General features: G+C 37.5%; 1 protein-coding gene across 1 annotated transcript; it reads right to left on the bottom strand.

The window, feature by feature from the left end:
- Window positions 1-22,479: 22,479 nt before the first annotated feature.
- LOC122020541 (protein GLUTAMINE DUMPER 2-like) lies at window positions 22,480-23,248 on the bottom strand. The gene has a single exon (XM_042578507.1). It carries the CDS (start codon window positions 23,092-23,094, stop codon window positions 22,597-22,599), a length of 498 nt encoding a protein of 165 aa, XP_042434441.1. The 5' UTR covers window positions 23,095-23,248; the 3' UTR covers window positions 22,480-22,596.
- Between the last annotated feature and the right edge of the window lie 580 nt (window positions 23,249-23,828).

Here is a 23,828-nt window from a genome sequence, read left to right as displayed (position 1 = left end):
TAGGACTTACCTTTGCTAATCATCTAGTCCTGACTAGACTTCTCTCTCCCAAACATCAAGTCATGTTTGGATCAACCCTTGGTCAAGTTGACCAAACTTAGGTATATTGTCAAACATTGAAACCCTAAAGGTTAATTGCACCAACACCGTTGACTTAACTAGACTTCGTGCCAGCTATCCGGTCCGTCTGTTGATCTAGCTGGACTTCGTGCCAGATATCCAATCAGCCCGTCGACCTATCTGAATATTGTACCAGCTATCCGGTCAGCCCGTCGACCGAGTTGGATTTCTTACCAGATATTCGGTCAACCCGTCGACCTATCTGGATTTCTCTTGTACACTTAGTTAACTCGTTAGATTACAATAAACTTAACTTAACTTACTTTGTTATTCATTAAAACTTTGAGTTAGACCTTTAGTGCAACCTGCACCAACAGATTGCTCGAGGAACAAAAGATGCAGCTGTCCGAGGGAAGAAAAGCTGTGGAAGAGTACGCTGACAGATGAGAAGGAAGCAAGTAGCGATTCCGAGGGACGAGAAGCCGAAGCTAAAGTTTACTCGTGAAGGCCGGAAGTTGGGTTCGGTGATCCCTATTCTAAATGGTCGAAATCACCCAAACGAGCAGAAGACCTGGACTGAGGCGAACGGAACCGAAGAAGGAGGTCTAGATAAAAAGTCAGCAAAAGGCTGACTTCTGATGCCCGGGGCGCCCGGACCAGGTCGGGGGGCCCGAACCAGTCCGGGGCGCTCGGAGCAGGTCAGGGTGCTCGGTACCATTCTGGGCGCCCGGAACTCAACTTTTATCCAAATCGACGTGGCTTTTGTGTAATGCCCTGGTTCTGAGATTCTGGTTAAGTATGGCTTAAAAGATTAGATGGAACTATCCATATCACCAAGGCGCACCTTCCTTTTCGGAAGCCCAAACTTAAGAACTCCAAAGTTAAGCATGCTTGGCTTAGAGAAATCTGAGGATGGGTGACCTCCTAGGAAGTTTTCCAAAGTGCATGAGAGAATTTTGCAAGACTCTAAACAATATTATTTAAATTTACTAACACCTCAAAACATCGTGAATTTTACATGTCACGTTAGTGTGGACGTATACAAAATCAAACATTTATAAGAGGAGATTTTACCCATTAATTTTATTCTTGTCATCCTAACTTTATGACAAATAAAATTAATAATTGGTATTCCTTTGATCACACAAATAATAGCAGTGACTCCGTTGGGGAGGATACTATTAAATGTGCCTAAGTATGTACCATTACTTGATACTTAGTCCATTAAATAGGATTGTGCCCCTTCAGTTGGAGAAGATCACATACTCCTAAATAATTTTCTATAATCATCCATTTAGGAAGTTTGATCTAGTGATCTATAAACAAACTCATCCGTTGTGGAGGAAGGCACTCAGAGCCAACACACAAGTTTGTTTGCATCACTTATAAACTAGTAATGGAGACCGTGGAATTTATTTACTAATCCCTCTCCCACTTAGTTATTTAAGATGAGGATTCTATCATGCACACACACATCACAACAAATAAAAGCAATAAATATGGAAAAATAATTTTCCAACTATTATGACATTTTCCATCACTGTCCTCCGTGTGCTGCCAACCCTAGCTGCTGCCATCTTTAGCCACCGCAATCGGGTTTAGTCGTCGCATCTATCTTGCTTCTTTTTCCTTTGCGTAGCTAGTCCTTAAATAGCACCACGCCTCGCAAGGATACGATCCGCGACAAAAATAGAATTTTATATTTATCAATCCTATATTCCACGAAGGAATGCACATATAATCTAAATCGAAACAAAAATGTAAAATCCTAAAACTAATACAACTCCTGCTGTATTTAATACATACAATTATGCACACACATAAAATACCCTCGACATGTCCGAGGGCCCAATGACACAATCACATTTGGGCCATAATAGTTGGATCTAGGATGCATACAACCACATAGTTAAATCTATTTACACATCCTACTATTATCCTACCTAAAATATGTATGACATGTGCATAATTAAACTGAAAACCAAAACACACAGAGGTAAACCCTTGCTCTGATACCAGTTGTTGGTTGCTACTCAGAATATCATACTGGTTCCCTTGTACAAAAATTTTGTACAAGTCCTGAACCTTTCCTAACAATCTATTGTGTTCTTTAGAAATTAAATTTGGAATCGCAAACAGAACTTAACATTATTGATTCCAAATTTAACTTATCTGTTCTTAGAGTTTTAGACTTGGATTACAAACGATGCTTAACATTATTAATCCAAATCCACCTATATTACAAATTTGATTAAATATTTATTTTAGAGATCGACTTTCAGGTTAAACATGGTGAGGCACTAGGCCTTCTTGGGTATGAGATCATTCACCACTTCCTAGACAAAGCCTTTCAACGAAATTCAATATTTAATCTCCTTACAATAACCCTAGGTTTAACCATTAAGAACAATCGAATCATAAGATCGAAAAACAAAAGAAACACAAAATCGAATCATAAATTTGAAATCTAGAATTGTTAGCCTCTTGTGTTTGGTATTTCAAGATCTAAACAAAAGAATAAACTAGTTATGATGCGGAAACTAATAACTAGTTATACCTTTTGTAGCTTATAGACTTCACGATCTTCTATCGTATTCCTCTTCTTATCTCGGATGTCGTGTGGGCGACAATCTACTGAGATGAGAATCCACCCAAGCCTCCTCCTTGCAAGTTTCGGCCACCAACAATCTCCTAGAGATGAAGAACTTAGGCCACCAACCAAGCTTCAAGGGATGCTAAGAAACAATGTCTCCTATCTCTCCTTCTTCTCTAAGAAAAATCCGGCCACCAAAAATCTCCTTGAGACTAGATGTCGCCGGCCACCAAAGAAGAAGAGAAGAGGAAGAGCAATGGAGGAGGGTCGGCCACGCCAAGGAAGAGAGGAGAGGAAATAATACATTAGGTTGTAAGGTGAGGCACCTCTACCCTTTCTTTTATATTCCTTGGTCTTGGCAAATAAGGAAAGTTTTAAACATAATTAAAACTTTCTTATTTTCCTTGCCAATGGCTAATAAGGAAAATTTAATTAAAATTTCCTCTTAACCCATCTTGTGGCCGGCCGGCCCCTACAAGTCCTCCAAATAAGGAAAATTTTAAACACAAAATTAAAACTTCCTAATTTATTTCCAAAAATTTTTTAAATAAAAATTTCTCTTTTAAAAATTCCCTTCATGGTTGGTTATAAAAGGAAACTTTTATAAATTAAAATCTCTCTATTAAAACATGTGGATGATTACAAAAAAGAAAGTTTTCTCCAAAATTAAAATCTTTCTTTTAACTACAAATAAGGAAAGATATCAAATCTTTCTCTTAATCATTTTGTAAAAACTATAAAAAGAAAATTTTAATTTTAAAACTCTCTTTTAAATCATGGCTTCCACATAAGGAAAGATTTTAAAATTAAAATCCCTTTTATTTTTTTATTTTTTTATTGTGGTCGATCACCTACTTGGCCTCCAAGCTAGGGCCGGCCACCACTTGAACCCATAGCACCTTGGTTTGGCCAGCCCTAGCTTGGGCTCCAAACTAGGCTTGGCCGACCACCTTAAGGTGGGTAAGAAGTTGGGTTTAGGTGGGTATAAGACTTTATAAATAAGAGGCTATGACAGGGACCGAGAGGAGGAATTGGTTTTGGTCTCTCGATGAACTTAAGCTTCCCGTGTTCGCCCCGAATACCCAACTCGAGTTCATCAATAATAACTCATACCACTAAAAAGTTATTATTGAACTACCGCACCAATCCCATATTATTATATGGGCTCCTTCTTATCATGAGTGTGTTAGTCTCTCTGTGTTTAAGATATTGAATGCCCACTAATTAAGTGAGTTACTGACAACTCACTTAATTAATATCTAGCTCCAAGAGTAGTACCACTCAACCTTATCGTCATGTCGAACTAAGTCCACCTGCAAGGTTTACATGACAATCCGTATAAACTCCTCAAGGGGACATCATCAACCTAGATTACTAGGACACAGTTTCATTCTATAATCAACAATACACCATATAAATAATATCATTTCCCAACTTATCGGGCCTATTGATTTAACGAGCTAAATCGTGCCCTTTGATAAATTAAAGAAATAAGTATTAAGTATATGTGCTTGTTATTATATCATGATTAAGAGTACACACTTCCATAATAACAAAGGTATTGTTCTTTTATATAGTCAGTATAAAAAGATACTACCTCAAATGGTCCTGCTCAATACACTCAGAGTGTACTAGTGTAATTTTATAATCAAGATAAAGTAATACTAAATTACACTACAACTTATTCCAATGGTTTGTTCCTATCCATCTTAGTCATGAGCTACTATTTATAATTTATAAGGAACTAATAACATGATCTTCTGTGTGTGACACCACACATCATGTTATCTACAATATAATTTAATTGAACAACTACACTTAGCATATAAATGTAGGCATTTGACCAATGTGATTCTTTATTTCAAAATAAATGTTTACAAAAAGCTAGGCTTTTAGTATACACTCTAACACCCTTGAGGAGCTCATAAGGATTGTCATGTAAACCCTGCAGGTAGATTTAGTTCCGACATGAAAATGAAGTTGAGTGATACTATTCTTGGAGTTAGATGTTAATTAAGTGAGTTATTAGTAACTCATTTAATTAATGGACATTCAATATCTTAAACACATGAAGATTAACACACTCATGATAAGAAGGAGCCCATAATGTAATATGAGATTGGTGCGGTAGTTCAATAATAACTCTTTGGTGGTATGAGTTATTATTGATGAACTTGAGTTGAGTGTTTGGGTCGAACACAGGAAGCTCAAGCTCATCAGGAGGCCAAAACCAATTCCTCCCCTAGGTCCCTGTTGTAGCCTCTATGTATAAAGCCTCGCATCCACCCAAATCATCCTTATGGCCGGCCACATCCTTGTTTGATGCCCAAGCAAGGGGTCGACCAAGATGGGTTTAAAAGTGGGTTTTTAATTTTTAAAATCTTTCTTTTTTTAGCCATCTACAATGTTTTAAAAGAGAGATTTTAAATTTTAAAAACTTTCCTTTTTTGAAGTCATCCACATGGTTTTAAAAGAGAGTTTTAAATTTTAAAAAAAATCTTTCCTTTTGTAACCATCTACAATGGTTTAAAAGAGAGATTTTATTTTTGTTAAAACTTTCCTTTTTTGTAACCATGATTTAAAAGAGAGGTTTTAATTTTAAAAATCTTTCCTTTTTGTAGCCATCTACAATGTTTAAAAGAGGGATTTTTAATTTTAAAACTTTCCTTTTGTAGCCATCCACAATAGGAAATTTAAAAGAGAGATTTTAATTGTTGTTAAAATCTTTCCTTTTTAGCCATTACTAAGGATTATAAAAGAGAATAGATGGTGTCTGAGAGAAAAGAATAATCTATACAATTTTTATTCCTCTTCTATTCTTCTTGTGGTCGGTCCCCTAATATTCTTATTCTCCCCTTGCTTTCTCACTTAGAGTCAGCGGCATCAAGAGGCTTCAACCATCTTGTGGCCGGCGGGTTGCAAGGAAGAAAGAAGAACAAGAGATGGTGATCCTAGCTTTGATCCCTTGATGACCGAAAGTCTTGGAAGAAAGAAGGACTTGGGTGGTTTTTGCGTCTTCGTAGATCGTCGCCCACACGACGTCCAAGAGGAGGAGAGGAATACAGCAGAATATCAAGAGATCTTTAAGCTACAAACAAAGGTATAACTAGTTAATTGTTTCCGTTGCATATGTTGGTTGCTACTCGGAAAACCTAGAGGTTCCACTGTACAAAAATTTTGTACAAAGGTCTGAACCTTTTCCTAGCTACCATGTGTTCTTTTAAATTAAATTTTGGATCGCCTGCGGAACTTAACACGTTTGATCCAAAACTTAATCTATTCGTTCTTTTAGGTTTTGACTTGGATCTCCTGCGGAACTTAACACGTTCGACCCAAATCGCCTTAAGTTATTAATTCCATTAAATATTAATTTCCATAATTGGTTCCCAGTACTGACGTGGCGAGGCACATGGCCTTCTTGGATATGGGAGCAACTACCACCGACTAGACAAAACCTTTTATAGAAAGCTAATATTTAATTTCCTAAAATAACTTTAGGTTAACCGAAAAGAACAATCAAATCACAAGGAAAAATAAAACTAAAGAACACAACATCGAAAAATATATTCGAAATACTATAACGTAAACCTCTTGTATTTTGTATTATTTCCATAAATAACTAGCATGATGCGGAAAGGGAAAATTACTAGTTATACATTCTAGAAAGACCTCTTGATCTTCTACCGTATTCCTCTTCTAACCTCGGACGTTGTGTGGGCAACGATCTTCCGAGATGAGAAACCACCAACCACCTTCTTCTCCTCCTAGCTAGGTTCGGCCACAAAAAGCTTTACCAAGGATGAAGAACAAAACACCAACCAAGCTCCAAGAGATGCTAGCTTTCTCTCCTTCTTCTTCTTCTTCTTCTCCAAGTAGTATCCGGCCGCCACAAGAGCTCCAAGCCTTTGAGAGTTTCGGCCACCACAAAGAGGGAGAGAGGAAGAGGATGGCCGGCCACTCCAAGGACTAAAAGAGGGAGACAAATAATAGAGGTTGTGTCTCATGAAGACACCCTCACCCCTTCTTTTATATTCCTTAGCCTAGGCAAATTAGGAAATTTAATTACAATAAAATTTCCTTAATTCCCTTGACATGATTTAATTGAGAAAAATAAAATAAAATTTCCCCAATTAATCTCTAATGGTCGGCCACATTAAAAGAGATAAATTAGACAAGTTTTAATCAACAATTAAAACTTCCTAATTTGTTTCCGGAAATTTTTAAAATTAAAATTTCTCTTTAAAATTATCTTCATGGTTGATAAAAGGAAATTTCTATAATTTTAATTTTACAACATGTGAATAATTTTTAAAGAAAAAATAAAATATCTCACCAATCTACAAATAAGGAAAGAGATTTAATCTCTTTCTTTAATCTTTTGTAGATCTTTTACAAGAGAGATATTTTAATTTTAATTCTCTTTAATAAATTATATCTCCCACATAATAAAAATTAAAATTAAAATCCTTTTTAAATTAATATGGTCGGCCCCTCTAGCTTGGGTTCAAGCTAGGGCCGGCCACCCCATCTTATGCTTAGGCCGGCCCTAGCTTGGTTCCCAAGCTAGCTTGGCCGGCCCCTTTTAGGTGGGTATAGAAAGTGGGTATAGGTGGTTAAAGTACTCTATAAATAAGAGGCTACGATAGGGACCGAGAGGAGGAATTGGTTTTGGTCTCCCGATAAAATTAAGCATCCCGTGTTCGCCCCGAACACACAACTTAATTTTATCAATAATAATTCATTCCACTAGAGAACTATTATTGAACTACCGCACCAATCCCAAATTACATTTTTGGGCTCCTTCTTATTATGAGTGTATTAGTCTCCTTGTGTTTAAGATATCGAATGTCCACTAATTAAGTGAGTTACTGACAACTCATTTAATTAATATCTTAGTCCAAGAGTAGTACCACTCAACCTTATCGTTATGCCGGACTAAGTCCACCTGCAGGGTTTAACATGACAATCCTTATGAGCTCATCTTGGGGTCATTATCAACCTAGTATCTCTAGGACACAGTTTCCTTCTATAATCAACAACACACACTATAAGTGATACCATTTCCCAACTTATCGGGCTTATTGATTCATCGAACTAAATCTCACCCATTGATAAATTAAAGAAATAAATATCAAATACATGTGCTTGTTATTATATTAGGATTAAGAGCACACACTTCCATAATAACCGAGGTCTTTGTTTCTTTATAAAATCAGTATAAAAGAAACGACCTCAAATGGTCCTACTCAATACACTCTAAGTGTACTAGTGTAATTATACAGTCAAGATAGACTGATACCTAATTACACTACGACCTTCTAATGGTTTGTTCCTTTCCATTTTGGTCGTGAGTTACTGTTTATAATTTATAAGGTACTGATAACATCATCTTCTGCATGTGACACCACATACTATGTTATCTACAGTATAAATTAATTGAACAACTACAACTAAATGTAGACAATTTGACCAAATGTGATTCTTTATTCATAATGAATGTTTACAAAGCTTAGGCTTTCAGTATACACTCCAACAATCTCCCACTTATACTAATGACTAAGCTGCCATATCTTCTACCATACATCTGATTCCCATTCCCTCCACATGCCGATCGAAAGCTTTCGCCGGAAGGGCCTTAGTGAAAGGATCTGCCAGGTTATCCGCTGATGCAATCTTGGCGATGACAACTTCTCCTCGCTTCACGATATCTCGTATCAGGTGGTACTTGCGCTCTATATGCTTACTTGCCTTATGAGCTCGTGGTTCCTTCGAGTTTGCAACTGCACCACTATTATCACAATAAATTATGATGATTTTGGGTAAACCAGGAATCACATCTAAGTCCATTAGAAAGTTCCTGAGCCATACTGCTTCTTTAGCTGCCTCAGAGGCTGCTACATACTCTGCTTCCATGGTTGAGTCCGATACGCATTTCTGCTTAACACTCCTTCATGAAATGGCTCCACCTCCTAAAGTAAACACATAGCCTGATGTAGACTTACTGTTGTCCCTATCTGATTGGAAATCTGAATCCGTGTAACCCACATGGAGCAAATCGTCTGCTTGGTAAACTAGCATATAATCTCTAGTCCTTCTCAGGTACTTTAATATATGTTTTACCGCAGTCAAATGTCCTTGTCCAGGGTTACTCTGATATCTGCTGACCATGCCCACGACAAAACAAATATCAGGTCTCGTACATAGCATTGCATACATAAGGCTTCCTACAGCCGAGGCATAAGGAACTGCTTTCATGTCTTCTATCTCCTTTGATGTCTTAGGAGACATCTCTTTAGATAGAGCTATTTCATGCCTAAAAGGTAAGAAACCTTTCTTGGAATCCTGCATACTAAAACGAGCAAGGATTGTATCTATATATGAAGCTTGGGACAGACACAACATTCTTTTCTTGCGATCCCTTATCACTTTGATCCCAAGAATGTGTGCACACTCTCCTAAGTCCTTCATATCAAATTGTTTGGACAACCATACCCTTACGTCTGATAATACCTTGACATTGTTGCCAATTAACAAAATATTATCTACGTATAGTACAAGAAATACCACCACGTTTCCGTTACACTTCTTGTATACACAAGACTCATCCGGACACTGAATAAATCCATACGACTGGATTACTTCATTAAACCGGATGTTCCAAGACCTTGAAGCTTGCTTCAGTCCATAAATGGACCGATTGAGCTTGCACACTAGATGCTCTTTGCCTTTTTCAATGAACCCTTCTGGTTGCTTCATATGGATGTTCTCTTCAAGACTTCCATTAAGGAAAGCTGTCTTGACATCCATTTGCCAAATCTCATAATCCATATGAGTGGCAATGGATAAGAGTATCCGGATTGACTTAAGCATGGCTACCGGTGAAAAGGTTTCCTCATAATCGATTCCCTCTTTCCGAGTGTACCCTTTCGCAACAAGCCTAGCTTTGAAGGTTTTACCTTCCCGTCTTCCCTCTTTTCCTTTGTAGATCCACTTACATCCAACGGCTTTTACACCATCGGTGGTTCTACAAGCTCCTGACTTTATTAGAGTACATAGACTCTATTTCGAAATTCATTGCTTTTGCCAAGATGCAGTATCTATATCTTGGAATGCTTCGTCATATGTTCGTGGAGGTTCATGTTTACGGGATCAAGTCCAAGACTCTCCCAAAACATGAATCTTTCAGTGCCTTACAACCCTCCCACTACGACGAGGTACCGTGGTTGTGTATCATGTGTGACACGTGTTGCGTCTCTTGTGGTACATCATCTTGTACTGGGTACTCAAGTAGACGTGTCCTCTCTAAGTTCTTCTAAAACAACTTTACTCTGGGCTTGTGATCCATTATATAGTCTTCTTCTAAAAGCTGGGCATTGGTGCTAACAATGACCTTGGTCTTAGGACTATAAAATAAACCACCTTCGTTCCTTTGGGATATCCTACAAACACACGAACTTCATGCGGGATTCTAACTTATCAAGACGGTTTCAAAGACATGTGGACTACCCCAAATCGAATATGTCTTAGACTGGTTTCGCCCATTCCAAAATTCTATGGGAGTAGAAGAAACTGATTTAGAAGGTATTAAGTTTAGAACATACACTGCTGTTTCAGAGCATATCCCCAAAACGCATTTGTAATCTGAATAACTCATCATCGATCTAACCATCTCCATAAGAGTTCTATTCCTTCGTTCGCTACACCATTCTGTTGGGTTCCGGTGCGACAATTGGGATTGAATCCCGGTCTCTGATAAGTAATTCCTAAACTCTCCTAAGAGGTATTCGCCACCACGATCAGATCGTAGTGTCTTGATACTTTTACCTAATCGTTTCTCCACATCAGCCTTGTATTCTTTGAACTTATCAAAGCACTCGGACTTGCGGCGCATTAGGTAAATATATCTGTATCTTGAATAATCATCTATAAAAGAGACAAAATATTCAAAACCACCTCTTGCTTGGACAGACATAGGACCACACAAATCAGAATGAACCAATTCTAACACTTCTTTGGCTCTATACCCCTTGGCCTTGAACGACCTTTTGGTCATTTTTCCTTCCAAGCAAGATTCACAAGTTGGAAAATTTTCCAACTCTAATGAACTCAAAAGTCCATCGGCTATAAGCCTCTGAATCCTACTTAAGTTAATATGACCAAGTCTTAGATGCCAAAGATATGCTTGGTTCATCTCCGAAGGTTCTTTTCTCTTATTAGAATTAGAAGATGAGTTATAAATTTCCATGTTTTGTTTTGTGGAAGAAATTGAATTTAAAGTATACAAATTGCCAACTAATGCACCAGAACAGATAATTACTTTATTTCTTTTAATAACTACATCGTTACTGAAAGAAACTGAATATCCATCTAAAAACAGTTTAGAAACTGAAATTAAATTCTTTCTAAAACTGGGTACATAAAGATAATTTCTTAAAATCAAATTTCTATTTCTACTAAAAGATAAGTAGACGTCTCCCACTGCAACAGCTGCCACCTTAGTAGCATTGCCCATGTAGATGGTAATCTCTCCTTCAGATAGTCGTCGGGTTTCCTGGAACCTCTGCAAGGAATTGCAGACATGATCAGTGGCTCCCGTATCTACACACTAGGTGCTGGTAGATAACACCGCTAAACATGTTTCAAGAACTAGAGTATGAGATATACCTTTGTTTTGGTTCCTACGAGGACAGTCCGCCCTGACTGCTTTTAGATGAAGCACTTGCCCTTGGCTTCTTCACTCCAGCTTTAAATCCGTACTCTGAGATTTATTCACTTTCTTTGCTGAACCAACTTGTTTCTTCTTCTTCTTTCCTCTCGGTTTAGAAGTAGAACCATTTTCAAGATAGTGAATTTGAGCATTGTGACGAAATAATCCTTCTGATGTCCGTAGTTCCGCTAATGAATAAATCCTTTTATTCATATTATAGTTCAGGCAAAAATTCGTAGCGTTTGGAGGATCATATCGATCTGGGTTTCCCATCAATTTCTCCTCCAAGGATCAGATCTCGTTCAGATAAGCCATCATCTTTAGGATATGATCCCTCACAGGAGTACCATCTTGCATGGTGGTTGTCATTATCTTTCTCATGGCTTCTTGCCTAGAAGCCCTATCCTGATGACCAAAGAGTTCCTTGAGATTGTTCATAATATCATAAGCTGTTGGTAAATCTTGATGCTGATGTTGCAATACATTTGACATTGAAGCCAAAATGTAACACCGCGCCATCTCATCTGCTTTTACCCATTTCCTATGATATTCAATCTCCTCTTGGGTAGATTCACCAGTAGGTGCTTCAGGGCAAGGCTCAGTCAGTACAAATTTATAGCTTTCAGCAGTAAGAACAATGTCCAGGTTTCTTTTCCAATCTATGTAATTTGGTCCAGTAAGTCTATTCTGTTGAAGTATGATGGACAGTGGGTTGAAAGTCATCCTAAGAATCACAAATAACTTTTGGTCAGAACTCTAAATTTAGAATAATATTGATTCCTCAAACAATACTATTTTAAATTAACCAACACCTCAAAGCACCGTGAATTTTGTATGTCACGTTAGTGTGGACGTATACAAATTCATCATTTGTAAAAGGAGGGTTTTAACCCATTAATTTTATTATCTTGTCAACCTAACTTTTTGACAAATAAAATTAATAGTTGGTATCATTTGGTCACACAACTAATAGCAGTGACTCCGATGGGGAGGATACTATTAGATGTGTCTAAGTGTGTACCATTACTTGACACTAAGTCCATTAATAAGATTATGCCCCTTCCGTTGGAGAAGATCACACGCTCTTAATTAACTTCCTATAGTCATCCAAAAATGGAAGTTTGTTCTAGTGATCTACAAACAAGCTCATCCGTTATGGAAGAAGGCACTCAGAGCCAACGCGCAAGCTTGTTTGCATCACTTACAAACCAGTAATGGAGACCATGGGATTTACTTAAAAAACCCTCTCCCACTTAGTTATTTATAAATGAGGAATTTTAACTATGCTAGCCTACTAAACTTGTAAACTAACATGCACACACAGCACAATATAAAAGCAATAAATAGAAAATCTAATTTTCAACTATTATGGCTTTTATCTCTAGTTGTCCTCCGTGTGTTGTCATCCCAAGTTGCTGCCATATTTGGCCAACGCCACCGGGTCTAGCTGTCGCATCCATCTTGCTCCTAGTTCCGCTGCGCCTCTGATCCTTAGAAGGTTCCACGCTTTGCAAGATTCGATCCGCGACATAAATAGAATTTTACATTTTTGATCCTATATTCCATAAAAGGAATGTACATGTATCTAGATCAAAAATAAAATCCTAATAAAACTAAATACAGCTCCTGCTGTATTTTAATACAATCATGCACATATAGATAAATGCCCTTGACATGTCCAAGGGTCCAATCACACACATAATAACAAAAAGCCATAATAGTTGGATCCTGCATCCACAAAGTTAGCACATCCTACTATTAACCTGCCTAAATTATGTATGACATGTGCATAATTAAACTAATACCAAATAAACAGAGGCAAAACCCTAGCTCTGATACCAATTGTTGGCTGCTACTCGGAAAACCTAGAGGTTCCACTGTACAAAAATTTTGTATAAAGGTCTGAACCTTTTCCTAGCTACCATGTGTTCTTTTAAATTAAATTTTGGATCGCCTGCGAAACTTAACACGTTTGATCCAAAACTTAATCTATTCGTTCTTTTAGGTTTTGACTTGGGTCTCCTGCGGAACTTAACACGTTCGACCCAAATCGCCTTAAGTTATTAATTCAATTAAATATTAATTTCCATAATTGGTTCCCAGTACTGACGTGGCGAGGCACATGGCCTTCTTGGATATGGGAGCAACCACCACCGACTAGACAAAACCTTTTATAGAAAGCTAATATTTAATTTCCTAAAATAACTTTAGGTTAACCGAAAAGAACAATCAAATCACAAGGAAAAATAAAACTAAAGAACACAACATCGAAAAACATATTCGAAATACTAGAACGTAAGCCTCTTGTATTTTGTATTATTTCCATAAATAACTAGCATGATGCGGAAAGGGAAAATTACTAGTTATACCTTCTAGAAAGACCTCTTGATCTTCTACCGTATTCCTCTTCTAACCTCGGACATTGTGTGGGCAACGATCTTCTGAGATGAGAAACCACCAACCATCTTCTTCTCCTCCTAGCTAGGTTCGGCCACAAAAAGCTTTACCAAGGATGAAGAACAAAACACCAACCAAGCTCCAAGAGATGCTAGCTTTCTCTCCTTCTTCTTCTTCTTCTTCTCCAAGTAGTATCCGGCCGCCACAAGAGCTCCAAGCCTTTGAGAGTTTCGTCCACCACAAAGAGGGAGAGAGGAAGAGGATGACCAGCCACTCCAAGGAATAAAAGAGGGAGAGAAATAATAGAGGTTGTGTCTCATGAAGGCATCCTCACCCCTTCTTTTATATTCCTTGGCCTAGACAAATTAGGAAATTTAATTAGAATAAAATTTCCTTAATTCCCTTGACATGATTTAATTGAGAAAAATAAAATAAAATTTCTCCAATTAATCTCTAATGGTCGGCCACATTAAAAGAGATAAATTAGACAAGTTTTAATCAACAATTAAAACTTCCTAATTTGTTTCCGGAAATTTTTAAAATTAAAATTTCTCTTTAAAATTCTCTTCATGGTTGATAAAAGGAAATTTCTATAATTTTAATTTTACAACATGTGAATAATTTTTAAAGAAAAAATAAAATATCTCACCAATCTACAAATAAGAAAAGAGATTTAATCTCTTTCTTTAATCTTTTGTAGATCTTTTACAAGAGAGATATTTTAATTTTAATTCTCTTTAATAAATTATATCTCCCACATAATAAAAATTAAAATTAAAATTCTTTTTAAATTAATATGGCCGGCCCCTCTAGCTTGGGTTCAAGCTAGGGCCGGCCACCCCATCTTATGCTTAGGCCGGCCCTAGCTTGGTTCCCAAGCTAGCTTGGCAGGCCCCTTTTAGGTGGGTATAGAAAGTGGGTATAGTACTCTATAAATAAGAGGCTACGATAGGGACCGAGAGGAGGAATTGGTTTTGGTCTCCCGATAAAATTAAGCATCCCGTGTTCGCCCCGAACACACAACTTAATTTTATCAATAATAATTCATTCCACTAGAGAACTATTATTGAACTACCGCACCAATCCCAAATTATATTTTTGGGCTCCTTCTTATTATGAGTGTGTTAGTCTCCCTGTGTTTAAGATATCGAATGTCCACTAATTAAGTGAGTTATTGACAACTCATTTAATTAATATCTTAGTCCAAGAGTAGTACCACTCAACCTTATCGTCATGTTGGACTAAGTCCACCTGCAGGGTTTAACATGACAATCCTTATGAGCTCATCTTGGGGTCATTATCAACCTAGTATCTCTAGGACACAGTTTCCTTCTATAATCAACAACACACACTATAAGTGATACCATTTCCCAACTTATCGGGCTTATTGATTCATCGAACTAAATCTCACCCATTGATAAATTAAAGAAATAAATATCAAATACATGTGCTTGTTATTATATTAGGATTAAGAGCACACACTTCCATAATAACCGAGGTCTTTGTTTCTTTATAAAATCAGTATAAAAGAAACGACCTCAAATGGTCCTACTCAATACACTCTAAGTGTACTAGTGTAATTATACAGTCAAGATAAACTGATACCTAATTACACTACGACCTTCTAATGGTTTGTTCCTTTCCATTTTGGTCGTGAGCTACTGTTTATAATTTATAAGGTACTGATAACATCATCTTCTGCATGTGACACCACATACTATGTTATCTACAGTATAAATTAATTGAACAACTACAACTAAATGTAGACAATTTGACCAAATGTGATTCTTTATTCATAATGAATGTTTACAAAGCTTAGGCTTTCAGTATACACTCCAACAGCATACTAGTTTATTTTTCCTTTATATGGATCCTGAAATACCAACACAAGAGGCTAGCGATCTTATGCTTTGATTGAGGTCTCTGTAGTTTAACCTAGGGTTTACTGTAAGGAGTTTAAATATTCAATTTCTTTGAATGGCTTTGACTAGGAAGTGGTGGATGATCTCATACCCAAGAAGGCCGAGTGTCTCGCCAACGACCTGGAAGTCAATCCTTGAAATAGATATTTAATCAACTTCTATAATATGGTTTAACTTCTGATGAATACATGGGTTGAGCTTGGATTAATAATGTTAAGTTTTGTTTGCAATCCAAGTTTAACTTCTGAAAGGCATATGGGTTACTAGGAAAAGTTCTGTGCTTGTACAAATTTTGTACAGAGGAAACAGAACAGAATTCCAAATAGCACCAACAGAGATTCCCACAGACGGAGCCGAATTTAATCATATTCAGAATCTGAGTCGGATTGGGGTGCCAGCAACAAGGCGAGAATCTTGATGGTGGGAGGACCTGTGCGCACCACAGACTAATCACATGGGAGTATTAGTGTCCAAAATTAGGGAAGTGTTCCCTAGCGAAGGTTCTTCGATGCTCAAGTTAGACTGAGAGCCTAGCAAATTGTAGAAAATGAAGTAGATGCATGCGTATGTGTACGCGTACCTGGCCAACAAGGAGGACCTCCCCTTTTATATTATCTTTCATAACCTCCGCAATTATGAGAGACCAGAGAATGTCGGATGTCAAAGTACGTTGGGTAGTGGATGAAATACGGAGAACTCCCATTGGATGGAGGAAAGTTCCATATTCCACAGGTGGCATGCATCAGAATATTTCCTGACGCATAGCCGTTATTCTCTTGCGAGTGGTTACCATTCTCTAACAGCATTATCACTGACTTATGGTCAGACCGGCGTTAGGGCAGCCCGAGAGTGTAGGGGGCGACATCTAGGAGCAAAAGATAACCCAGAGAACTTGACCGTCTGAGCAACCGATCAAGCATTGACTGAGGCAATACCGAGGAGAAGGTGAGGGGACTGAGTCCTGGAGACTTGATCGGCTAAGAAGTCAACCAAGAGTTAACTGGGACAGTGCCCTAGAGCAAACCCTGAGGACCTAGCCGACTGAGAAGCTGGCCGAAAATTGACTAGGACGATGCCTAGGAGCATATGAGGGGACTAAGCCTTAGGGACCTGATCGGCTATGAAACCGACCGAGAGTTGATATCGAGAACTGCTTCTATGAAGCGTTGATGTTGTCCCTGAAGAACTTTCTGATCTTAGTTGCCACTTTTTCTTGACTTTTGACCGTCACATTTATTTACTATTGACCTTTGTCATATTATTGAAGTCTCCTATTGCGTGCCATATCAGTTAATTTTTATCTTTAACCTTTTTTTTTTATTATTTTCTTAAAAATTTAGTAAATATACATAACTTCTTCGTCTAAATAATTCAAACTTTTTATATAAAAAAATATATAATTGGTGGTGGTGAATATTTGGATGGATATGAATATCCGATCGTTGACAGAATCTAAATCTAAGAATGCAAATCTAATCATGATCCACATAATCCAAGCCATCTAAAATCTACTTGTCCAATCCCAGCAGATTACACAGAAGAAAGATCTAGCAGCTGATTTTTATTAATTTCCTCCTAAACTTTCTCAATTTCTTTTTTTTTTGGTCAATTATTTTTTTGTTTTTTCATAGAAAGATGATGCAACATCGAAGTTTTTATCACCTATATATACATCCATCCATAATTTGGCAAAGAATATAGAGAGAATAATTAGTTGAAAAAAAATGGGGAGAAGACACTAAGATAAGTAGCTACTAAATCTCTTGAGACCTAGGGCTACTACTTTCTTTGATTTGTTCGATCATCTTGAGTGTACTTAGCTACTTTTTTCTAACTCAAAAGTCGTGTTAGTGATGTCTTGCTAAAGTCTACTCAATTGACTATCGGGAGAGCTATTTGTTGCTACCTTATAGCTAGGCGTCTACAAAGTGAAGAGACATGCAACAAGTCATCACACATGGCATGCGACAACTAGATCAAACTTGAATGGGGCTTAGATTATAGAGGTCGGCACATGAAGTTGCCCAGGGTTGTTTTGGCGAGGGTTACATTTGAGGTGATGTTGGCTAGGAATGAGCAAACTATTGCTCATGTTGATAAGTCCCTCCCCAAACCCCAATGATCCAAGAAGGGCCAAACAAGAATATACATATGCAATGGTCACTTTGCATTCATATATTATTTCCATCAAATGTCTTTTATATGTGTCGTTTGACAATGATAGCGCACCATATTACATAGACAACGTAGAGGAAGAGATCTCTCAATTCATTTTAAGATCAACTAGGTGAAGATAAAGTTCCACTAGGGCATGAAAAAAGGGCCAAAGTGTGTGTGTGTGTGTCGATGGGGGGATTGCTTACGACACACGAGTTCACATAAAGACTACCTACATTGTTATAGAATAAGTAGGGGCAAAGTGTATGTTATTCATCCACATTTTACACATTGTTAGTTTGTGTTTATGTTTCGAGAAGTTACACAATTTACACATAAATAAAAACATATGTTGCCATAGAATCAATACGGTAAAAATGTTCATTTATTAATTGTTGTAGAATAAATATGACAAAAATGTATAATTTATTCATAACCATGATTTCTACTCGTATAATAGTAAAAAAAACACCATGTTAATTAAACTTTAGCATTGCTTTAGAAAATAATCTAAAAGTAAAAAAAAAAAAAAATCCCCACGCTAAAATAGCATTCACTTTCTTGGATGACTAATTGAAAAAAAAATACAAAAGGCATTCAATTTTGATTAAAAAAAAAGTTAAAAATATTAATTATAAGATAGTAAAAGGTGGATTATATCATCTTAGCGGTTTTACATAGTCAGACACATAACCATATGTGAAAAGTTAAATTAAAAAATTATAATTAATTGATATCTTATGATAACAATTCTATCTCGTACTAACCAATTTAATCTTATGTGAAAGCTCAAAAATATTAATTATAATTAGTTCAAGATCATGTTTTCTACAAATATTAAACATAGCAACATGGTGATTAGAGATGACAATAAGTAGAATTTCATATTCTCCGAATCTATCCCCATTTATTATATCTATATCCATACACATTCCTATAACCATCGGGTATTTAACTTTCATACTCATCCCCATACCTGTTGGAGTTTCAGGTATTCATGTCCTATCCATCATCCTATTCTTCCCTACCATTCTTATTTAAAAATATATATATTTCAATGTACTTGTTAGCTCTTCCTCGTCTCGTCCTCCTTCGATCAGGTGAATATTTTCCGTGGAATAGAAGATGAGATACATGTTGATGACCGGATAATTAAAGAGATAAGGTAAGTTTTTTTTTCAAGACGAAAAACGAACTAAAGTTTTTTCTATATATATATATATATATATATATATCGGATATCGGGTAGGGTATATGTAGAATTTTATTACATCTATCTCCATACCTATACCCAGAATTTTAGTTTGTGTTTATGTTTCGAGAAGTTACACAATTTACACATAAATAAAAACCTATGTTGCCATAGAATCAATACGGTAAAAATGTTCATTTATTAATTGTCGTAGAATAAATATGACAAAAATGTATAATTTATTCATAACCAAGATTTCTACTCGTATAATAGTAAAAAAAAACACCATGTTAATTAAACTTTAGCATTGCTTTAGAAAATATTCTAAAAGTAAAAAAAAAAAAAATCCCCACGCTAAAATAGCATTCGCTTTCTTGGATGACTAATTGAAAAAAATACAAAAAGGCATTCAATTTTGATTAAAAAAAAGTTAAAAATATTAATTATAAGATAGTAAAAGGTGAAATATATCATCTTAGCGGTTTTATAGTCAGACACATGTGAAAAGTTAAATCAAAAAATTATAATTAACTGATATCTTATAATAATAATTCTATCCCGTACTAATCAATTTAATCTTATCTGAAAACTCAAAAATATTAATTATAATTAGTTTAAGATCATGTTTTCTACAAATATTAAACATAGCAACATGGTGATTAGGGATGACAATGAGTAGGATTTCATATTCTCCGTATCCATCCCTATTTATTATATCTATATCCATACACATCTCTATACCCATCGGGTATTTAACTTTCATGCACATCCCCATACCCGTCGGAGTTTCAGGTACTGATGTCCTATCCATCATCCTATTATTCCCTACCATTCTTATTTTAAAATATATATATTTCAATGTACTTGTTAGCTCTACCTCGTCTCGTCCTCCTTCGATCAGGTGAATATTTTTCGTGGAATAGAAGATGAGATACATGTTGATGACCGGATAAAGAGACAAGGTAAGTTTTTTTTCAAGACGGAAAGCGGACTAAAATTATATATATATATATATATATATATATATATATATATATATATATATATATATATATATATATATATATATCGGGTATCAGGTAGGGTATGAGTAAAATTTTATCACATCTATTTTCATACTTATACCTAAAATACTCATATCTGAATACTTATTTACTATAATTAGATATAAAAATTTCTTCAATATCCTCTTCCATTAAGTCGGATGTTGATATATACTCTTTTGTTTTTTAATCTATAAATTAAATAACTCTTATAAATATATAATTTTAAATTAATTGTATATAAAAGTGTTTCTTCTGCACTCCCAATTCACCCAGATGCACCCGCTCTATGAGTGGCTGTACTCCGGACCTACCACTGGGTCCCACTATCTTATCCAATCAAATGCCGGGCACTTTTTCTAGTTTTGTTGCTCGCCCAATTTTTACATCGTCCTCTCGTAAAACGATTGAAGCTCGGAATTAAACTTGAGAAAATGGCGAGTGAAGCGGAGGCGGAACTCGGAAGGAAGAATTTGGGAGCGGCAGATTATCTCTACTGTACTCAAGGGTAGAGTGTTTCTGGCTTTCCGTGCTTCTCCTTCCATATGGAGTCATCGACCAGATCTACCGCATATGTAGGAAGTTCACATGGACCTCTAAGCATCCTCCCATGCCACGATATCTGTCAGGCCAGTGGGCTGGGCTTCAGAGAGCTATAGTTCTTAGCGAAGGTACCATGGAGGATACATGACACATAAGATCCATCACCAATGGTAGAATCAGTCCGGATGATCTACCTATAGTTGATGGGCCATGAGTGCTAATGCCAACATCGTCATCCTGGAGTAGCCGTCGTCGCCCCGGGCTAGCCGCCGACGCCGACATCGTCATCCCGTGCCAGCCATCCCTTTCCCACATTTTTTTTTTCTTTTCTTCCCTCATAAAATTTTTTACAACTGTTATTGGCTATTCGGACTATATAGCCAGGTAGCCGTTAACATGGTTCCACCACTATCCATCATAGGCACCTCCGGAGAGGTGACTTGTAGACATGGCAGTCGAAACACATTGACTCGCGTTTGATCAGTTATTGGCTGCTGCTGGGATTTCGGAGACTACAGTTTAGATGATGGCTGCTTGGTTTGGGGAGAGACTGGCAGGGTTGGTAGGGCTTACGATTTCTTCCGGCGGCCGAGTCCAAGGAAGCCTTTGGTTAACACAATGTGGAAGAGCTATCTGCAGCCGAGTCGTGCGATGATATTCTGGATGGTGGCGAATGGTAGATTACCTACGAGGGCCAGGCAGGAGTACGTACCTCGAGGACAGGAGTTACACATTATGCGAAGATCAAGAGGAGACACACATCTAGATCCGGGAGTAGTTGCACATGCAACATGGAATGTCCACCTACAGAAAGATGCTACGAGTCTTCAAACAATCGTATCGTAGGACTAGAGTTTTGGTCAAGGCTAGCTAGGAATAGTTTGATTGATGGTCAATTTACTAAGAAAAGTGGGAAGGGATAAAATATTATTCTAATAATCACTTTAAATAGGCTTTTTTTAACTTAGCAATCCACTTATATAACTCTTAATACATTGATGCTCAATTTACTAAGAAAAGTGAAAAGTGGAAGGATGCATTATACATAAGAGTGTAGGTGAGCAAAAGGGCTGATGATGAGAGATTCATTATTGGACGAAGGACCATCACGATATCTATCTCTTCCTTGGTATACTTGGAAAGAAAACAGATAGATTTTTCTACCACCTCAAAACAAAGATTTGGCAAGGAGAAATCAACAGTAGTCTTCTCTGACAGTGTTAACACTTTCACTAGAAGATCAATTGAACAATCCCTTTCACCACTCAAACAAGGACAAAAGCTAACACCCTTGGTCCTTCACTTTGTTTTTTTTCCCTTCGGACTCAAATTATTTGCCTCTTTACTCCTTTTGCTCAGCTGTCAAGTCCCTTTCAGCTATTCATTCCCCTGTGGCTCCTGTACTCTTTACCCTAAAGCCCCTGTTTTTTGTCTGTTTCTGAAAAAGGAATTTGAGCCTTCTCCTCTCCCCCCTCCTTGCTGTCTGCCATCACAATATTATCCACTGCCAATTGTCAATTTTTTTTTACCTTAATTTTTCTAAAAAGTCTTGAAAATATTTTATTTTATTTTTTTTAAAAAAAAGTTGTCAAAAACACACTTATTTCACAGTTGATACAAGCAAAATTCTGGAGGTCCTTTAAGAAACAATATCCCATATTCAGGTAGCCAAGGACATTGTGAAAGGACACAAATATTCCTTGTGCTTCCTTCTCTCTTTCTCTCTATCTTTTTGAACAGGGAAAGGTAGAGAAGAAGAGACAGCATGGCTTTCCTCCAGTTTGTTAAGCTCACTGTTTTTCTTCGTCGGCTTCTAAATTTTTTAGTTGAAAGAGTCCTTGATGAAATCCAGGTAAGATATTGAGTTTAAAGATTAATTTGAGAGCAAATTTGTGCTCGCAATTCAGAAAAGACTCTAAAGTTTATAAAATTATACAATTCGGAAGGAAGGGGGGAAATATTTGTATACGTGGAAAACTAAATCAATCGCTCGATCGGCTGCCTTGGGTCGCGTCACCGCCCCGTGAGCTCACCGCGCTCTCCGCCGTCTTCTTCGCGTCCGCCAGGGCGGCGGCGGCCTCCCCTGCCTCTCCGCTTCTGCCGTTGAAAGAAGACGCGGCGGAGCCTCCAGCGGCGGGGGTGGCGAGGAAGGTGGGCTTGCAGTCGCCGGCCATGATGACGACGAAGCTCTCCGGGGGCGAAGGCTTCACGAGGGCGTCGCCGCCGCCGGCGGCCTCCGAGTCCGCGGAGGCGTCTCTTCCGTCGTCGGCGTCGAGGTAGCCGGAGAGCTTCCAGTAGGAGCAGGCGAGGATGAGGAGCGCGAAGGCGATGAGGCCGAGCATCGCGGCGAGCCCGCCGAAGAGGTACGGGACGGGGGAGTGCCACGCCGAGTGCGGAAGGCTGGTGGGGCGGTGGATCGTCGACGACGGCGGCGCCGCGGCGGCGGCGCCTGTGACGTGGAATCCGTTCATCGGCCTCATTGCGAGAGAATCCTGAGCTCTGCGCTGAAGGGCTGTGTGTGTGGGGATGAGTAATGGGGGTTATTTATACTAATTGCTACTTGTATTTTTGTAAATTTAACTTTTCACCTCTCTTTCTACAAATAAAACTATGGATCCATCCTCCACCATCAAAAGCCTCTACTTATAGCACAACAAAAAACTACTATTTTATCATCATTTCCTTTGGAAATGCTAGATTTCGTATATATTTTAGTCAATTATATATGATATTGAAAATGACATAATCCCAACACAATATTCCCTCTAGATTGTGTATTTATAAATCCCCATTGAGGTATCAATACTCAAAGGTGTGCTAAGACCTAATTGCCTTCCATTTGGAGTGCACTTATCCAATAGGAGGCCCCATGTTAAAATATTATATGCAAGGTAGCCATCTCCTTCAAGACTAGTGAGAGACGCACTAAATATGCAAATTAAAGTTATTTTTAGAAAGAATATAAAAGCAATGGAGGGACTCATGAAAGCTACCACAATGATTCAAGCAATGAAATTATGTAGTGAGGCAAAGGTGCATAGTAGGGTGGTGGTAGGGTCTATCTCTTTGTCATCATCATCATTATCATTAACTTTTTCTTCTTCTTCTTCTTCATAGTAATTGTATTTTGTTTTATCGTCTAGGTTTCACTCTTTGCTTTCATAACATGAGCTTCTGGGTATCTTTGAAAAGAATCAATGAAAGGATAGAGAGG

Source organism: Zingiber officinale, chromosome 9A (genome assembly GCF_018446385.1).
Source record: "Zingiber officinale cultivar Zhangliang chromosome 9A, Zo_v1.1, whole genome shotgun sequence".
In the NCBI taxonomy this organism is placed as follows: Eukaryota; Viridiplantae; Streptophyta; class Magnoliopsida; order Zingiberales; family Zingiberaceae; genus Zingiber; species Zingiber officinale.
The sequence above is the reverse complement of the archived record's forward strand: the minus strand, read 5'-3'. Positions and strand labels throughout refer to the sequence as shown.

What these genes read in the sequence shown, in the direction of transcription:
- LOC122020541 (XM_042578507.1), bottom strand. Translation starts at nt 23,094, where the DNA reads ATGAGGCCGATGAACGGATTCCACGTCACAGGCGCCGCCGCCGCGGCG.